Raw genomic sequence first — 16,867 nt, forward strand, 5'->3', positions numbered from 1 at the left:
CATTGGTGCTTGCAATTGGCAGTCTGTGTTACAAAGCCTCTGGGTGATCGGACGGAATGGTACGTCTTGCTTGCTGTGCTTCAGGTATCACCTTTTTCAGTTACCAGCTCATGCAACTGACTTCAGGGATCCTGAATGGGAGAGGGTCCCCCCCCTCCACTGGTGGAGGAAGAGGAGTGGTGGGGGGGAGCGCATGGCCCCTGGCAGCGTGATCCCGGTGGGGTGCCATTGTGGCTGCCCTCCTGCCTGCACTGGGCGCCACACCCCAGGACGCGCACCAGCTCCGCCCCCTGCCTGCTCTCCGCCCCCCCCCCCAGTGCCGGAGCATGAAGCTCTGCCCCTCACTCCCCCCCCCCCGGTCTGGATTCAGGTTGCTGTCCAATCCCAAGGAGCCAAAGGTAGATCTCTTTAATAACATTGTATGTCATGTTTGTTCTCGATGTAGAGTTCTAGTGGCTTCGGTTTTTGGCCTTCTTCCAGTTGCATTGACTGGATGGATCCATTACATTAAGCCGACCGTTCAGCCAAAACCAAAACAAAAAAAACCCCCCAACTATTCTAGGAAATGTGTTGAGAGACTGAATTGCTCCAAATTTCCCAGCAAAATGCAACATCTGTCGGTTTATGCAAAAAGCCTCAGTTGGCACAGACTCTCTTTTCTAGCTGCAGCTCAGCATCTTACTGGCGACTACATCAGCCCTGCGCAGTTTATTCTATGTGTGCTGAAAAATCCTCAACCAACCTCCCCCAACCTGGCGCCCTCCAGATGTTTTGAACTACAGTTCCCATCAGCAGTCTGTGTGTGTAGAAAGGAGGAAAAGACAGAGCAGCTCAAAGAGAATGGAATGGTGCCCTTTTCTCCTTTACCTCCAAAGAGATCAATGGAGGGGTGGATGGCAAAATGGTTTGCTCTTAATAGATGTTGTAAAACCATAACTGCTGGTATTTTTGTTGCTTCGCAACAGCTGCCTCTTTCCTAAAATACTGCACCTGCAACTTGACTGTTTAGCGAAATTGATTTTCTCTTGAATAAAATGTTGGCAGATGTGTGCGGGTGATTTGCAGGAACAGTTTTAATCATATTATGGTAAGGTTGGTTTTTGGCCAAATTAGGCCTAGTTGGAACTTTCTCCTTTAAAAAATTCAAAACTGCCTTGTGCCATTTTCTGTGAAAAACATGGGATTGCTCAAGGCTAGGAAGAGTTTGGGGAATAGAAGGGTGAAATATTGTGGAGCTGTCCCTCCCCCCTGGGTCTGCATGCTGTTCTGTTAGCAGGGCTGGGACAAAATAAAAATAAAAATGCAACCATGTTGGTCTGTGAGCTATCAGATAGATCTAATAATCCAGATTTGCAGCACTTTAGAGGGCAGATGAGAATATAATGCAGGTTTCAGGCACTGGATAAAAAGATCATCTCCCCCCCCCCCCCCCGGCCATCAGCTTCTCTGAAACTGAGGCTTCAGTAGTCGTTCTCACTGGGGTACAGTCTAGCAGTGCACTCCTCTGCATATCTGCTCAGGATTAATCCTATTGAGTTCAAGTGGGTATAGGATTGCAGGCTTCACGCTGCAAAGTTCCTTCGCTTCCAGGTGGCCATTGCGTGACTTGTGCCTTTCCCAGGCATCCAGATGGAGCAGTTGGGAGGAAAGTAATAATGGGAGCTTTGTCAAGCTCACCGCTTGGTGTTTGGAGTGCTGTTTGCAGTGCCTGTCATTTCAGTGTAGCAGCTTTAGATGTGCAAGATCAAACTTTGAGTATCAGCAGAAATCGCAGCATAATTGGCAGCCAGGAGAGCCTGACTGGCAGAAGGCAACAGACGTAGCACGGAGCGTAGACCTGCCTTGGTGTTCTATTTTTAAAAGGCAATGGAAGTCACGAGATCTAGGAAAGATTCCACCAAGGCCCCAAGGTGAGAACCTTTTCCTAAAATCCACTGTTGACTCTTAATAGATTCTCGCAAGCGACCAAGGGGGCTGTTGTTGTTAGGGTGGGCTTGGTGTTCCTAATAAAGCACCAGGATCCATCCACAGCACGAGGAAAGGCCTCAGCCTGTGTCACAGAAGAGCTGTGTCTGAGATTCCTCTGCTGATCAGAATGGTTTCAGTCAAGCTGCCTTCAACAACCTTGGTGACCTCCAAATATTTTTGGACTGCTGCTGCACCCATCAGCTTCAACTGCCAAGGGGGCTGTATAGAAATAAGTCAGTAGGGCAGGATCAGTTATGTGTGCAGGTCCAGTCTCCTCATCTGAAAATATATATATTGTAGATCTGCAGATGGTACAGACACAGGCAGCCGAAGTGATCCTCATAAGATCAGACCCAAGTCTTTTTGACTTCTTAGTTTAGAAAGGGGGGGGGAGAGAGATGACTGGGGGGCAACATGGGGAGATAATATGATATATGGTTGTATACGCATGTTGAGGAACAAGTGTGTTTCATAATACTGGCATTTGTGTGGTGATCCAATGAGGAAGATTGGGGGTAGATTCAGGTCTGGCCGAAGAAAGCACTTCTCCACACAACACATGGTGGGTTTTTATTTATTTTTTTCTTTTTGAATCCCCCCCCCCCCCAGTTGTGGTGGTTCTCACTGGCTTTTTTGGGTGGGGGAGGGTTAAATTTGTGGATGAAGATGTTTGACATCAGTGAGCCACTTTGGACACAGGCTTGTGGAAAAGCAGCTTGCCAATGAATGCTGTCTGAATAAAGCCTCTATGGTCAGAGGGCAGTTTTGCTTGAGTGCTGCAAGTGAGTTCCACAGAGGCATTTCATTGTAGAAACCAGGATGGAGGACTAGAGGGTGTCTTTGCTTGGCTCCAGCTATGGGGCTCTTCATATGTTCTGACAATTAAAGCTGCAGAAGAAGATGAAATGGGCAGGTGCTGCCATGGGCTGCAGAAGCAACACATGGACTGTGCTCTGTTATTCAGAGGCTGCAGTGCAGGTAGGAAGAGGCTGTGTTAGGCTGAGCTTGGGGTGTTCCAGCTGCCCGAGATCCTGCATGTTAGAGGAGGGCTAGCCAAAGTGCTCCCTACAGGTGGTGCTGGACTACATCTCCCATCATTCCTGACTATTTGCCATTCTGGCTGGGGCTGATGGGAGCCGCAGCCCAACAACATCCAGAGGGCACCAGGCTGGCAAAAGGCTGAAGCAGAGTAACCTAGATAGATGCGATGGTAATGCCATTTGTTTGGAGTTTTCTTTTAATCAAAATTTAAATCTCCTGCTTGAATGCAGATGAGGTGGTGCTTCTAGTGGTGCCAGCGAAGAGAAGTGGTTGCTATAGAAACTCTTCATTATGAAGACTCTCCTTGGTAATCTAGACCTGTGTAATTAAAACATACACTTTGGAGAAGGAGGGGGTTCTCAACTTTAAAATCAAGTCTCGCAAATTAAGTGGAAGCCTTTTGATGGGAGGATTGTGCCAGAGTCGGAACTGACTTGCTAAAAATCCTGTCTCGTGCCTCTAAAAAGAAAGAAAAGTATATGTGTGACTTAGAGTAGAATCCTGGTAACACCTTCTCCCGCCGAGCTGGTTTAGGAATAGAATGGCTGATGGATGCTAAACCCTGGTGACCTCACTGCCCATTTTGTACTTGGGAACCAAAAAGAGGCTGCGCAGACATTTGACACAGAGAACCAGCAATCATGATGCAGGGTTGTCTTTTGTATTGAGCATATATGAATTCAAGCATCCAAAAAGCACCTTCCCTCTTCCCTAAGGCATTGACTTCCAGTGACCTAATAAACTTTAGAAAAAGACTCTTTGTCCTCCCCACCCTTTCCACCTGTTTACAAACACAACAGATAGAGACTTTTTAGCCACAAAAGACTCTAGTAGGCCTGGTTAGGAAATTCTGACCAAGTGATGCTTCCGAATACCAGATGCTGGGAATTGCAGGAGGAGAGAGTCCTCTTCTGCTTGAATTCTACTTGCTGGTTTCCCACAGGTAGGTGGTTGACCACTGTCAGAACAACAGGATGCTGGACTAGATGGGCCCCCTTTGGCCTGATCCAGCAGGGCTCTTCTCATGTTCTTAGTTTGAATGGTTGTGGATCTGTAGCTTTTAAGAGCTGGTTTGTAAAGTGGATATATAATACAGGAAGTAAAATTTTGGGGAAGGGATGTACACCCACCACCAATGAACCCAGTTTATTTTATAGATCCAGTGCCTTCTCTCAGAACCAGCTGGTTCAGAACAAGGTGTCTCCCTCTCTCCAGCTCCCTGGCTCCCACAGTAGCTGGCCAGATGGTTTCAGGAAGCCCACAAGCAGACTTGGATGACAAGTGTGCCCCTCCAGCAACTGAGCTGAATATGGAGTTCCTGCCTGGTCCTTATTGTTAACAGCCGTTGGTAGGCACATTCATGGAGATCTTTTCTACAGTGTCAGAACATAAGAAGAGCCTGCTGGATCAGGCCAGTGGGCCACCAAGTCCATCATTTTCATCTCACAGTGACCAAGCAGGTGCCTATTATGAGGAACTGGCAAATAGGACCTGAGCACAAGAGCACTCTCCCTTGTGGATTCCCGCAACTGATAGTCAGAAGCATTTCTGCAACTGACTGTAGAGGTTGAGCATAGGCATCATGGCTAGTAGCTATCGATAGCCTCGTGGACACATTCATGATTTGTCCAATCTTTTAAAGCCACCCAAGTTGGTTGCCATCACTGTCTCCTGTTGGAGTTCCCTATTTTATGTGCTGCATGAAGAAGACCTTTTATCTGGCTTGAACCTTCTGGGCTGGGGTGCGGCATATATGATGGATGGGCCCTGGCCTGGAAGGCGGGGTTTTTTGCACATACTTTGGAATCACTGCTTGTTGTTTGTGGCCGCAAGGCACTAGACCTCTTGATGTGAATAGGCTTGTGCTGCTTTCCACTCTCCCTTTTGCTGTTCCTCCGCAGCTCCTCTTACCCCGCACTTAACTCAACCTAAAATGTGCTCATTACAGCTGCTTCCCTTGTTCCAGGTTGCTCCCCCATCATGCCACCCTGGGTGCATTGCAGCACTGATCCACACTGCACGTGCTTCTCTACTTTTTTTTTGCCTCTCACAGTACACCACAGGCTCTGCCCCAGCAGGGAGTAATGGCTTAACTGCTAGCCCTGGCAGTCTTCATCTTATTGTTTTTCCCATAGCCCTGGCAGTCTTCATCTTATTGTTTTCCCCATGTTGGGGGCGGGGGGAATGCTGTTACTAGCCAGCGCCTTGCTGCCCCCGTGATGCATGCAGGGCCAGCCAGTCCCCAGGGTGGCTCGATTAATTGGCCATCACCGCCTGGTTGGGGGCAGCGGCAGGGCAGGGGAGATGGATGCTTTGTTTCAAGGCCTCCTCTGCAAATCGGGGTTAATGCGATTTCATCTGTCTCCAGCAGGCTAACACTAATAGGGCAGCAAGCAGGCAAGAGGAGAGCTGCGCTCGGGAGACATCGCCTTCCAAGCGACTCAGGAGCAAATCATTCTCCTTGCAAGCACAGGCCCAACTCTTGGGTTGGCAAAAGATCTGTTCTAATAAGGGTCAAGGATTGGCTCTTCTCTCTGGTTGTCCTTCATGGGATCATGGGCTTCAGTTTGCAGCATCTTCAGTTTAAAGGTTGTGAGGTAGCAGAGCTGGTTCCAGCTGGAGACTTTGGGGAACCAATCAGAGTGAACCAGACTTCACCATCCTGATACCCTCCAGATGTTTGGGGCTACTGCTTCCATCAGCTGTGCAGCGACAGCTGAGCTGGCTGGGGCTGGTGGGAGTTGTCACCCAAAATGGCTTGCTGGGGGCACCAAGTTGGTGAATACTGCCTGGAATAGGCAATGTTAGGCTAGGTGAACTGATGAGCTGGCACAGTATTTGCCAGCTTCCTATTCCTGAAGAGTAGCTCAGTCCCAAGAAAGCAGCAGTTGGTTAACCTGTTTAACCTCATGTTGCACCCCTCGGGGATGCTGCAGACTAAATCCTGTGGTCCCATCCAGGCAGTGCATGCTCTCTACTACTGAGCTGTAACTCTCTGCCAATTTTTGGACTTTTATCCCACTTCAAGCACCATGGCTATATATTATTTGGCATGGAGAAACAAAAGTTGAATTAACTTGGAAGGTGGGCAATATGCATTGTTTTCCATCTCCCTCCTTGCTAGGTATATTTTAGCAGAGAATTGCTTAGTGATATATTGGTGTGCTGTTGTGTGTGCTGCAACTTTCCCTACTCTATTGGTATTTACCTCTCTGTTTCAAAGCAGAAACAAAAAAACCTCAGGGCTACTGTCCTATGTGTGTCCCCATGCCCATTTGCATATTGTGTTTAAAAAGAAAACACCCCCGAAACCTGGAGTGAGTTTGCCTGTCAAACAGATACCCTGTAATTTGGCTGCCATCTATGAAATGACAAATCTCCTCTTCTGACACCAAACACAAAATTACTGAGAAATGTCTGTGTAATTATTCTTGTTCTCTTTAGGTGACAGCTTGAATGAAGTGGCTGTAAAAGTTGGGGAAATGTGGATGCTGATAGAAAGGAAGGGCATGGTGGAAAACCTTAACATATCCTGCTCAATGAACTTCTTTATAAAATGGGTGAAGGTCTCTGGACCTGTTGGGACTGTGAGATGGAAACAGTTTTATGTGATGTTCATTGGTGTCCACAGGCAATAAATCTCTGATCTATTGTTGAAGGGAAAATCCTAAGACACCTTTTTGAGAAACTGAAAAATGTGTGGCCTGTACGATCCATGTTGCAGGTCAAAGCTAGCTATGCACCCCTTGCCTTATTTTTTAAATTTTATTTCATCAACTCTGTCCCATGTGGAGTCCCCCCTCCCCATCCTAGGTCATAAGAAGAGCCCACCAGATCAGGCCAGTGACCCATCTAGTCCAGCATCCTGTTCTCATAGTGGCCAAACCAGATGCCTCTGGGAATCCAACTCTCCTCTCCTGCAGTTTACAGCAATTGGTATTTAGATGCATTGCTTCCTCCAGCAATGCTTCTGAATACCAATAGCCATCAACACCCATTAATTTGTCTAATCCTCCTTTAAAGCCAACCAGGTTTGAGTCCAACTCAAAGCTAGTCTGATAAACAAAAATATTAAATGGTAAAAGCCTAAAGCAGCAGAATGGAGGAAGAGGGAACAAAAGTTAATCTACTCCAAAATTATGGTGAAGCATATGAGCTTATAATATACCAAACATTAATAAAGCAGGAAGATTGGAAGCTGATCAGAAACCAGCGGACATCTGATAACATTGAAGTTGGTGTTCCAAAGGGGACAACCCTACCCGTTGCAGACAGAACTGGCCATTTTGAGCCTGCTGATGTTACCAAAGGCAGCCTCACACGGTGTAGCTTTGATGTGATCCAAGTGTGACAGTGTCAAGACCTGCTTTTTCTAAGAAAGGGCATTGCTGCCGCACAAGTTGAATCTCTGCAAAAGCATGTCATGTCACAACTACTGACCTGATGTATCATGGAGCAGAGCTTGGTTCCAGGAGAACTGCAAGCTGCTCTTAGGTGAGGGGGGGGGGCACTCTCGTCCTGTAGGACCACCTGTGTCGCTATAAATCGGGATCTACCAAACTTTTTACTTTTTTGGTTTAAGTCTCCGTTTCTTAGCCCACATCCAATTCATACCACTGTGATGCTGGTTCTCTGAGGTCACGTGGAAAGGGGAGAGAAAGACAGAGTGGCGCTGTACTGTCCGTCCCACCCCACCCCCCGCCAAACATAGCTAAATGCTGGCACAGTTTCACAACCATGAGTGCAAAGATAAGATCATGGTTTGAGTTTGAGAACACAGTTCAGATTTTTAAAGCTCTCTGGCTGACGTGTTATCCCTGGCTGTGTTTTGAGACAGACATAAGCATGGCCCATGTAGTCCAGCCTCCTGTTCTTGCAGTGGCCAACCAGATGCCTGTAGGAAACCAGCAAGCATCCTTTGGCTTCCAGAAACTGGCGTTCAGAAGCATTATTATCTCCAGCCGTGGATGCAGAGCATAGCCATCCTGACTTAGGAGCCAGTGTGGCAGTGAGTTCCATAGTTTCGCTATTTGAAGAAGGACTTTCTTTTATCTTCCCCGAATCATCCAATGTTCAGCTTCATGGAGTGTCCGCAAGACCCGGCCTACCGACGATGAGCTGTGCTTAGGACAGATCCCCACATTAAACAAGAGACACAGGTGCCACTTAAACGGTTTCCCTATTTTGCATGATTCCCCCATAATATATAGGATTACTTGTCCCTCTCTTCTGTGCTGCTACATCAGTGCACTGCACATTTCCCCCCTTCTAGGGAAGCACGCAGCATGATGGGGGAAGTGACGATCCTTGTTTTAGGAAGACAGCATGCTCTTCCTCCTGTTGCTGTTGCTTTAACAGCAGTGCAAGGAAGGAAGTCACGGTTCCAGTGAGCGTGCACTTGCCAGGGTATTTTTAGTAACTGTTAGCTTCCCTGTCAGTTGGAGCCACACTGCCTTGCTTCAGGCCGGGGGGTGGGGGGGCGGCTGCATCTCTATGGAATACGCTGAAAGCAAGTAGTAAAAGAAATGGTGTTGCGTCTCTCTCTGACTTCCCAACCTGTACGCTGTTTATTTCACAGGCCATGATGCTAGGCAGCGAAGAACACCGTGTGTGTGTGTGTGTGTGTGTGAGAGAGAGAGAGAGAGAGAGAGAGAGACTTGCAAGCCATTTCCCCATGTCAATCTGATTCTTTTGCCCCATTCTAAAAAGCCTGATGTCTGCCCACGTGCACCAGCGTCAGACCAAATGCAATAGATTGGATCAGGAGATTATTTTAATTGATTACAATGAGCACAAGACAGCACATATGGTTCTTCCTTTCCCCCATTTTATTCTTACAACAACCCTGTGAGGTAGGTTAGGCAGAGAGAGGCAGAGTGACTGGCCCAAGGCCACCCAGTGAGCTTCATGGCCAAGTTGGGTTTTGAACCCCGGTCTTCCAGGTCCTAGTCCAACAAATTTAACCGTTGCGGCAACCATTGGCTCTCAGTGAGAGCGAAACTCTGTCAGCACAAGGCTGTCTACAGCTCCCTGTACCTCCCAGGGGGCCGGGGGCCTGCAATGGGATGGAGAAATGAGGCTTTAGTGGCCCTGTCTCACTCAGTCCTAGTCTGACCCTTTTAGCACTATCCCATGCTGGTTTACCCAGCCATCATCTCCTGTGGAGGTGCTCAGGAGCATGGTTCAATGCAGTCCCAGATATACCGTATTTTTCCATGTATAAGACTAGGTTTTTTTCCTTTAAAAAATGTCAAAAATTTGAGGGTGTCTTATACACGGATAGTAAAATACACGATTTTTTCTTAAATTGGAGTCCCCCAAAATAGAGGGCTTCTTACACATGGGGGCGTCTTATAGACGGGAAAATATGGTAGTTGTCTCTTCCTCTGTTGTTTCCAGCTAATGATAAAGAGAGCAGGATGCTTGGAGCATCTCTCTGTTCAAAATGCACTATCCAGAGTGTCTTGCCTGTCACCTAATTTATTATACTTCCAGGACCGAGAGAACATGCAGTCTTCTTTTTTAATCTCTCTCTTTCAAATATAGGTACACCTGGAATTTTAAAGGCCTGTAAATCTTCAGTGCTGCTGTGAACTTTGTGTTGTGGTTACATTTTTGATTTTGTGCTGCATGTAGTATAAGCACTGATAACTGGGAAACACTGGCCTGCAAGCTCTCCAATTGGAGAACAGGCTTTACTTTGTCTTCATGGAAGACAATCTTACTCAGCTACGAGTGAGAGAAGCTGCTTCACATCCTCCCCCCCAAAGGCCTCTATGCTCCTTAAAAGTCTTCTCAGAATGGATGTTGACTCGTGCATAAGTCACAATCCTTCCTCTTTCCCCCTCCCTCTCCCCTCCTTTCTTACCTGCTGTGATGAATGCTCCACTTGCCTGTAACACTTGCTGTGCTTTGCCTTAAATTGCTTTGCCTGTTTTTCCCCTGTAGAAGAATGGCTTGGCCTCTTCTTTTATGTTCCTTAAACCTTGTGGGGAAGTGGAAATTGAAGCCTGGAGGAAGAATGCAGGCTTCCTTTTGATCAGAGACCGTTCCAAAAGAGAGTCTGGAGGAAAGGAATTCTGTTTCCCCGCAGACCTTAAAATTTCAGTGCATTTTATTGTCCTTCCAAAATCAGCTACATTTTCTCTGAAGATCTTAGGGCCTTGTTAAGCTGCAGTATGTATTGTGCACTTATTTAAAATGTTTGTGTCCTGCCGTTCCAAAAATGGCTGTTGGGCCCAACAAAGAAAAAGGAATTTGAAAATACAGTCAAAATGCTTAAAACATTATTACTTCAAAGAAGAAACATCAATAAAAGAGCAGAGGTAAACTCCAGAGTTCACTAAGATCACTAGCAACCAAAGACCTTCCTTAAAATAGGTCTTCATCCTGCAGTGGAAGACCCTCCAGGAAGGGGCGAGGCAGATCTCTTCGGGATGGGTATTCTAGATTCTAGCTGTGCCCTACTCCCAAAGGTCTCTCTGGTCAGTCAGGATTTTGGAACTCTTAAGAGTTGATATTAAGAGAATGTGGGCCTTTACGGCCTGTCCAGCTAGCTGTGGATCTCTGTCCTTAGCTCTCATCCACTTTCTAGAATGCAAATAACAAGCTTGCACAGAAAGGCTTGATAGCACTCACTGGCTGCTGCTCCTCGACAGGAAATTGCTAAAAACTGGAAACAAGCCTCAAACTTGTCTCTCTGTCTGCTTTGTTCGACCGAGCCTGGAGAGCTTTCTTGGCAGAAAAGCTCACAAATGAAAGAAGTCTGCACAAAGACCTAATTAAACAAGATTTATTCACCAGAATTTGGTTCACATTTGTAGTATCTGCTGTGAAACGCACCAATCTGTATACTCCCATCTGGTTCACAGATAAAAGTTTGGAGGATCTGCTCTTTGACAAAACAATAACTAATGGCCTGCCGGGCTGAGTCTGCCATATCATCATGGAATATTTCAATGTTTATGTCATGGTATGACTCCTGGAACGTCGTTATGTTCTTTGTTCTGTGGCTTTTCCTGTTTTGTCTTAAACAAACACACAAATACTTTTGGGGGGAAAAGATCCAGCTGCTGGAGGGAAGTTGGGGTGTTTCCTCAGTGGTGTTACTGAGTGCTGAAAACTTTAACTAGTCATGTGTAGCTAATTCCTAAGATAAGAATCCAAGGCTGCTGGGAAGACATAACCTCTGCTTTTTGAAGCCCTACCAGGGCTGCGTCCGCACAGCAGTTGATTCCATTTCCCCAATTTCCCCCAAACTGCATTGTATTTGAGCCTTCACATGACGTAAAAGCCACTTCTGGAAAACTAATGGAACATAGTGCATGTTTAGCGCTCATTTCCATGTTATTTGATTCCAGGAGAGATCTGTTTGCAACCCCCTTAAGCTGGAAAATTGTGGGAGCAAAGTGACAAAATTTGGGGCAGTATACCAGCATACAACTCTTCCTGCTATTTTTATGGTTGTGGGGATCATGGGGGAACAGAAACATGCCTGTGTGGAAAGTGGGGAGAGCTTAGTGATATTTGTTTTTATGCCACCTGTGTCTACTGGTATGAATAAAATGTAGCACAGCATGCCAGTATAGCAGTAAAATAGCCAGAGTTGCGTAATCTGCAGTGTGAACGGAATGTTAAGGGAACTGATGGGCTAGCATTATAAAACTAAGGCAATATTATCCATGCCCATGCCTCTTAAGCCCAGATATGAAGGAAGCCCCACTCTGGCTTCAGAGGCATGCCATATGCTTCTGAGCCTGGTGTGTTTGGGGGGGGGGGTTGCATCCTTAAGATTCAGAAACATGCATGTTTTAAAATAACATAAAAAATGAGACACTCAACCTGTTGAATTCTGTGGGCTGTGCCAGTTTCTGCACTTCCTTAGAGAAGTTGTAGGATTTATTTTCTGCAGCCTGAAAGAATGGCCACCAGGATAGAACAGAGTAATTTTTGCATGCTCCCAAACAGTCCTTAAAGAGGAAAAATCTGAAAGCCTTTTTGCAGGTCCTGCTCAAGACTTAGGAGCCAGAGGAGGAGTGTGGGGAGTCCAGTGGCTGAGGGTGGGAGAGGGCGATTGGGTAGCTTATTGCCCAGAGTGGCTGGGGCAACCTAGTCAGATGGGGCAGGCTTCCTCCTCTTGTGGCTGCCTCAGTTAATAACTGGCCATTCTCTTTCCTGCAGGTGTTACTATGAAGCTGATGGATGAGGTAGCTGGGATCGTTGCTGCTCGCCATTGCAAGACCAACATAGTCACTGCCTCCGTGGATGCCATCAATTTCCATGAAAAGATTAAAAAAGGTAAATTGGTGGGGGTGGGCATAAGCATTTCATTTTTTCCGTTGCATTTACACTTTCATGGCCCAAGACACTGGCCTTACTCCCATTGGACGGAGGGTCTTAAGACTTGAGGAAGGAGAGGACCAGATGCCTGAACTGCTGTAAAAGGTAAAGAGACCCCTGACCATTAGGTCCAGTCGTGACCGACTCTGGGGTCATGGCGCTCATCTCGCTTTACTGGCCAAGGGAGCCGTTGTACAGCTTCCGGGTCATGTAGCCAGCATGACTAAGCCGCTTCTGGCGAACCAGAGCAGCGCACGGAAACACCGTTTACCTTCCCGCCAGAGCAGTACCTATTTATCTACTTTCACTTTGACGTGCTTTCGAACTGCTAGGTTGGCAGGAGCAGGGACCGAGCAACGGGAGCTCACCCCGTTGCGGGGATTCGAACCACCGACCTTTTGATCGGCAAGCCCAATTGTCTACCCTGCTAGAGATCTCCACATGGAAGGAGGAACATAAGGAAGTGCCTTATGCTGAGTCAGACCATTGGTGGATCCAGCTCAGTGTTGTATGCACTAACCAGCAATGTATCTCCAGGGGTTTAGGCATGGAGCCTTATCATGCGGTGCTGGGGATGGCATACTGGGCTTATTGAATGCAAAGCTGATGTTCTACTATGGACAATTCATCCTTCCCAAGTGAAGAGTCCTTGTAGGCAGTGAGGTCTCTTCTGCTCCTGAGAAAGATTCCCTTGTATCCCTGTAGACCACCATGACCAGCTTGGGGCTTCAGGAGGCATCGCACGCCTGAGGGACTGCATGCTTTCTCCTAGGGGGCAGAACTTCAAACGCCCCTTTCTCTGCAAGGCCCATGTCAGCCTTGAGTTGGCTCCAGGCAAGCCATACTCCAAGCTCCCTGCTGGTCAGCCAGTTGCATCTGGCCTGAAGGTGCTGCCAGCCCACAGGGAGCTCTCTGTGGTCCTGACGACTTGCTGCCCAGCCTGCACTTTTTGCCTGTGCCCGGCTCAGAACATCCCTGGCAGAGCACTGCTTCTTCCGCTGGGTTTTTGTTCCAAATACGCTTGCCATGCAAAGACAAAGGGAAACTGGGTGGAAGGGAGATCTAGATTCTGCTCTGCAGAATCCTACATGATTTTTATTATTATTTTAGGAATTATATTTATTCGTATCTCGCCTTTTTCCCGGACCAGGATGCAAGGCAGCTTACGTGTATTTAGATATAGTACAAAAAGCTAAAAGCATATGAAAGATAATTATTGAAACAACAATTACACTGCAATAGAATTAAAATAATATGGAATATATATTTGAAAATACAGAGTGTACATTGCATTGAAATGCAGCAAAAGAAGGTGATCCCAGCATTGACCTTTGAAAGCTGCCACACCTTGTCTCCTAGCAGAGAGGGAGAAATGCCCGGTTTTCCATCAAGGGCATGGAGTGTCAGTGGCCTTCCAAGCAGGGCTGCGTTTCCCACCATACTGAACCAATACTGAATACTCTGTTATGTGTATAGAGAGAACTTAGAGGTCAGTATATATTTCCCCCCATCTCTCTGCTGAATCAGGCAGAGAGCCATCCAGTCCACCTAAGAGCGGTGAGCCGCAGGCAGGATGAGAGCATTATAACTTTTTCCTTCTGCCTAAATACTAGGTGCTATAGGCAATGGCATGCTATCACTGAACCATGCAGGGGTGCAGCAGGCAACCTCCCTTGTGGGCACAGCCAGCTGGGTCACAGGAGCCCTCAGCTGTTTCTTTTGATCCACAGTGTGCCCCAGCAAACTGTGTGGGTAGTGGTGAGACCCTTTGAGGAAAACACATGAAAACATTAGTAGGGTGTGGGAAGGAGCCCCCCCCCCTGACTCGGTGACATTTACCTTTGAGTTGAGAAGCAAGCCCTTCCCTTCTGACTGTCAGTTGCCGCGTTGACTTTTGAGCATGTTCTGTTTCTGAAAGCTTGACTGGATTAAATTAGCTCTCAAAATCTTTATGGGATAGAATGTGGGTCAGAGGTGTTTACCCCTGCGTGGAGAGAAACAGCCTCCTGAAAGGCTGACTTTTCCAACTCAGTGTTGGGTCTCTGACTGCAGTGGAAAAATCCCACGAATTTCAGCAGGAGTTCATAGAGTTCCAATTCGGCGTTGTTCTCTTTGAGCCGCCAGCTTTTTCCTGGCAACATTGAGGCTAATCTGAGATCTGTAATGAACACCCCTGACCTACCGCAATAAACCTTTTTTAAAAAACAACAATACACACATATGCACATAACCTTCTCTCCATTAAAGCTGGGAGAGAATTTAGTTTGCTCCAAATTTTAAAGCTGGCATATCTTAATTCACACCTCCCAAACCTAATGCACAGATCGGATTGTAATGATCCTTTAGAGTTTGCTAGCCGGTTCTCTCCTCAAAAAAACATGCCAAAATGCATTTGAAAAAGGTGTGTGTTGGGATAAAATACCTTTCAAAGCTTGAAATAAAATACTTCATCACAATACCTATCTAAATACATATTTAATTTTTGTGTGTGTGGATTTCTGTTTTTTTTAGAAAATTGCAGATTAATGTGGAAACAGGGCAGGACAAAATTAGGATTAAACAATGAGAAATTGACAATTGGCATAGTGATCTGTCCATTCCTGCTTTCTGAAATAGGAAGTGATTAAAACGACCCAGCCTGACTTGCCGGTTCGTGGGGTGCCTTGTTGTCAGTAGGGGTTTTCAGCATTGCAGGTATTAAACTAGTGCTAGGAAGCCAAACCCTTCCTAAATGGAGATGAGCTTCTTGCCTAGCCAGGCTGCATGCTCTTCCTACTCAGGGGTGAACTTGGAAAAAGCAAGCTGCCTTTTGCTCCCACCCACACAAGCCGGGGCGCACAGTAAGGAATAATTGCCGCTTGTCTGTCCCTTTCCCAAGGCAAATTCATACCAGAAGTGACAGCTCACCAGCTGCAAGTCACTGGGGTGGACGCCTTTCACAGCTGTCTTTAAAATTACATGAACCCTGGGACTTGCCTCTTTCTCTGTCAATTTTTTTTTAAAAAAACAAAACCCGAAATTTATTATCCAAACGGGGCATTTGGGCACGGAAGCAACTAGTTGGGCAGAGAGGCAGTGTGATTTCCCTCCCATCTTCATGTTTTACATCTGTGTTATTTACCTACCACACAATGCAGTTGAGAATGGAGGCGTGTAGGATATGTTCCTTTCTTGACATTTTTATCTGCTTTCTTTCTATGCTGGATCACCAAAGGTAGTGCTTAATCCTCTAGAGATTTTGTTTGTTTGTTTATGTTTATGCTACTATGCTGGAATCAGATAGGCCCCTGTTCAAAAGCAAAACAAAAACCAGGAAAAGTATTTGGTTTTTTTTGTTGGGTGGGACATGTTTGTGTAACAAGGTATTAAGGTTTGCTGTTTACAGTAAAGTTGGCAAGTTATGCATGGTTTGGAAGTCAATGTTAATTTCAATGTTGATACATTGCTGATTCATTTGTCCCCTTCTTCGTATGGTTGCTGGAGATATGAATTGAAAAAAGCAATACATGGGGGCTAAATCCTCAAGTAAACCTTAGCTGCTGCTTCAAGGAACTGTTTTGTTTAGATGAGAGTTTCACTACTTTGAAAACATTTAGATCCTCTCTTTCCCCCTCACTGACACCTTATCCGGCAGTGTTGCATTCCCCCACTTACATTAATTGGGGTCTAACTGGCCACAGTAACCTTCAAAATAGCAAGTTATTTGTTCTAATTTTTGCACTCAGGGAAAAATCGCTGAGCATTCTAGAATGTGGAAGCAGGAGGTGACCAGCAGTGCTGATCCTGCCTCAGTTGCTAGCACAAAGCCATCTATAACACACCAAAAACACTGAGTGGTTGCAGAGCAGTTTGGTACGTTTATGTGTTAACAAATAAATCTGCTGCCACCGCTGCAAAATTGTTGGGGGTCTTGTGCGGGGGCGGTACAAACCATTTGGGTAGGCCATGGGTTAGCCGCCACTTCCCTACACAACTTGTGTCTTCAGTTTCTGTCCACCTGCCCATCCATCTGCTTTTAGGCCCCCCGAACAGCACCAGAGGCCTCCCTTCTTTAGGCACCCCTGCCAGGTGAGGTGGGTGGTGACTGAAGAGGCTGCTTTGACCCCCATGGGGAGCCCTTCCTGCAGAACTCTCTTCTGCTGAAAGGCTTGATGGGGGCATGAATTTTTTTAGATATGACTTTTAATTGTTGTTTGTCTCTGCTGGCTGTTTCGAATGTGTTAATGCAGAGATGTGTGATCTCAGGCCCAAAAGTGGCCCCCAAAACTCTCTTATCAGCCCCTTGAACTCTCCACAGGCCACACCCCTTGTTGGTCCTGCTCTGTACCCTCCTGACATGCTTTTGCCTGGCTGGAGCATGCCCTTGAACTGTGCTAATGGCTCCTGCTTCCGTGGATGGAGAGGGGTGTGTTCATGTGTATAGAGACTTCTGTGTGACTGGAATGTAGCCTATTGGAGGAAGGTTAAAAGCCACATTATTTCATCTGGCTTTGACCACCAGGGTATTGGATACCTTTGT

General features: G+C 46.6%; 1 protein-coding gene across 5 annotated transcripts in view; it reads left to right on the top strand.

The window, feature by feature from the left end:
• The window catches only part of ACOT7 (acyl-CoA thioesterase 7), a 63,876-nt gene that overhangs the window by 29,008 nt on the left and 18,001 nt on the right, over positions 1-16,867 (top strand). For 4 of the 5 annotated variants that reach the window (XM_083452242.1, XM_083452241.1, XM_083452244.1 and 1 more), the window contains one exon: positions 12,190-12,306. In XM_083452242.1, coding sequence (XP_083308368.1) covers positions 12,190-12,306 — 117 coding nt within the window. Of the gene's footprint in view, positions 1-12,189; positions 12,454-12,758; positions 13,571-16,867 lie in introns of those variants that run through there. The other variant, XM_083452245.1, reaches the window with a different exon arrangement.

The sequence above is a fragment of the Podarcis tiliguerta genome (assembly GCF_965153285.1).
Source record: "Podarcis tiliguerta genome assembly, chromosome: 8".
Taxonomy (NCBI): domain Eukaryota; kingdom Metazoa; phylum Chordata; class Lepidosauria; order Squamata; family Lacertidae; genus Podarcis; species Podarcis tiliguerta.